The sequence below is a fragment of the Mus caroli genome, chromosome 17 (genome assembly GCF_900094665.2).
Source record: "Mus caroli chromosome 17, CAROLI_EIJ_v1.1, whole genome shotgun sequence".
Classification (NCBI taxonomy): Eukaryota; Metazoa; Chordata; class Mammalia; order Rodentia; family Muridae; genus Mus; species Mus caroli.
The window spans coordinates 69,833,484-69,835,805 of record NC_034586.1 but is presented as its reverse complement, the minus strand read 5'-3'; the positions used below and the strand labels follow the sequence as shown (position 1 = coordinate 69,835,805).

At 43.8% G+C, this 2,322-nt stretch overlaps 1 protein-coding gene across 1 annotated transcript in view; it reads left to right on the top strand.

The window, feature by feature from the left end:
* The window catches only part of Xdh (xanthine dehydrogenase), a 63,844-nt gene that overhangs the window by 39,926 nt on the left and 21,596 nt on the right, over positions 1–2,322 (top strand). Inside the window, exons 19-20 of the mRNA XM_021185682.2 lie at positions 783–902; positions 1,723–1,819. Coding sequence (XP_021041341.1) covers positions 783–902; positions 1,723–1,819 — 217 coding nt within the window. The remainder of the gene's footprint in view (positions 1–782; positions 903–1,722; positions 1,820–2,322) is intronic.

The window sequence follows — 2,322 nt, the reverse complement described above, 5'->3', positions numbered from 1 at the left end:
GAGAGGCGGGGGGGGGGAAGAGTTGATAGTTTGTTAGTTTCTGACTTAATAAAAGGAAGAAACAATCACCATAAATTGAGAAACAGGTGCAATCATGCGTTAACCAGCATTGTTTGTGATCTGTAGCATTGGAGCAGCTAGAGTAGGGTATCTCAACCTTCCTAACGCTGTGACCCTTTAATACAGTTCCATGTACTGGGGTGACCCCCAGCCATAAACTTATTTCATTTCTGCTTCATAACTATAATTTTACTACTGTTATAAATCATGGTGTAAATATCTGATATGCAGGATATCTGATATGGGACCCTCTAAGGGGTTGCCACCCACAGGTTGAGAACTGCTGATCTAGATGAAGTTATGAGACATGGGTGTGACTTTGAGGTGGAAAGTGGTCTGGTGGAACGATACTGAAGCTGAGAAACATGACCATGTCTCCTGTTTGGCTCATGGTAGACAAGAAGAGCCATTGTTTCTAGTCTATCTTGTGTAGCGTCTCAATAAGCTACCAGATTGAAAATTCAAGAATTGGGCATTGAGCTGAAATCTTTTTATTTTGGTGCCAGTGATCTCTATGGCCTCTTCCTGGCACACTGATTCTAAGTTCTTGTGAGGAGGCTCATGCTCTCAGTTAGTTGGGTCAGGAAATGGAAAGGCCAGAGAACATTCCTAAAATGTGCTTTGACCAAAGGGTGGGGACAGCCTTTGGCTTTTCAGAATATCCATGTAGATTTGCTTCCCAGTGAACTTTATGGTGTTTAACGGCTTGGCTCTGCTCCTAGGTTACTTGTGTTGGGCACATCATTGGTGCTGTGGTCGCTGACACCCCAGAACACGCACACAGAGCCGCTAGAGGGGTGAAAATCACCTATGAAGACCTTCCAGCCATTATCACAATCCAGGTAACTGAGAAACAGGCTGCTCCTGTAGAGGAGTGAGCATCTGCACCCAAGGCATTTCTTTGAATCCTCTGAAGAATGACCCTCCAACTTGAGTAGCACATAGAAATTTGACTACAGTTGACAGCAGCTTCCCTGGGTTCGGTTTAAATGATTTTGATTCCTCAGATTAACGGTAGTGTACAAGCATAGTCTGTAAACACCCAGATTCTCACTCTAAGTACAATACTCAAATCATATATTATATCTAACATTGCATTTGAAAACAGGTTTTGTGCTGCATCAGTTTGTCCAACTGTGGGCTAATATAGGTTTTCTGAGTTTGTTTAAGCTTATCTAGTTGAAACTGTGTTGTTCACTCCATATGTTAGGCACCTTGAACCATTAGCATATTGTATTTTCAGTATGATAGATTTATTGGGCTATAACCCCATCATAAGACAAGGATCATCTCTAAGTAGAGTTTAGAATTCCTCCAGACCTAAAGTTTATGCTCCTGGAAGTCTTACCTTTCACGATCCTGGGTTCAAGCCACCAATGACTATGCTGGGCTCTTCAGGCTCCACATTTCAGCTGCAGGTGTTTCCTCGTGGGATTCTCTGCTTTTCCAGAAATCTCAGAGATGTCCGTCCCTCACTGAGGAGATGGACAGAACATGATTCCCTGAGCTCCAGTAGAGTGTGTTTTAGGGTATGAAGGAGCTCGGGGAGGCACATCTGTGAGGAGGGAGGGGTAGTAATTTAGAAAGGCTCTCTCTTCCTCGTCAGACCCCTCCCCCCTCCGTGGAAAGCCATGGTACTGAAGCTTCCTTTCTGACCCCCAGGATGCTATAAAGAACAACTCCTTTCATGGCCCCGAGGTAAAAATCGAGAAAGGAGATCTCAAGAGAGGCTTTTCTGAAGCTGACAATGTTGTCTCAGGTATGGTGGCACCATGCAGCAGAAAGGATTGGGGCATTGGTTTGTGAATTAAATTCTAGAGATGCACATGGAGGGAGCCGTAGAGAAGGGGAGTGAGGTGACAGCATCTTCTAATGTGAGAAGCCTCTGGTGTTTGGAATGAAACTGTAGACAGTTAGCAGGGATGGAGCCTCTCCCATGTAAATCTTCATTCTCCCATCTCCGGGCTGGATATACCCAATTGATCCTACATTATGACTTTGGAAGGCTGTGTAGGGAGGTGATGGCCACAGATGCATCTAGCTTTGGGACAGATTCTCCATTCTCACCAGATGCCTGGAGATTTTTTCTTTTCTTTTCTTTTCTTTTCTTTTCTTTTCTTTTCTTTTCTTTTCTTTTCTTTTCTTTTCTTTTCTTTTCTTTTCTTTTCTTTTCCTTTCCTTTCCTTTCCTTTCCTTTCCTTTCCTTTCCTTTCCTTTCCTTTCCTTTCCTTTCCTTTCTCTCCCCTCTCCCCTCTCCCCTCT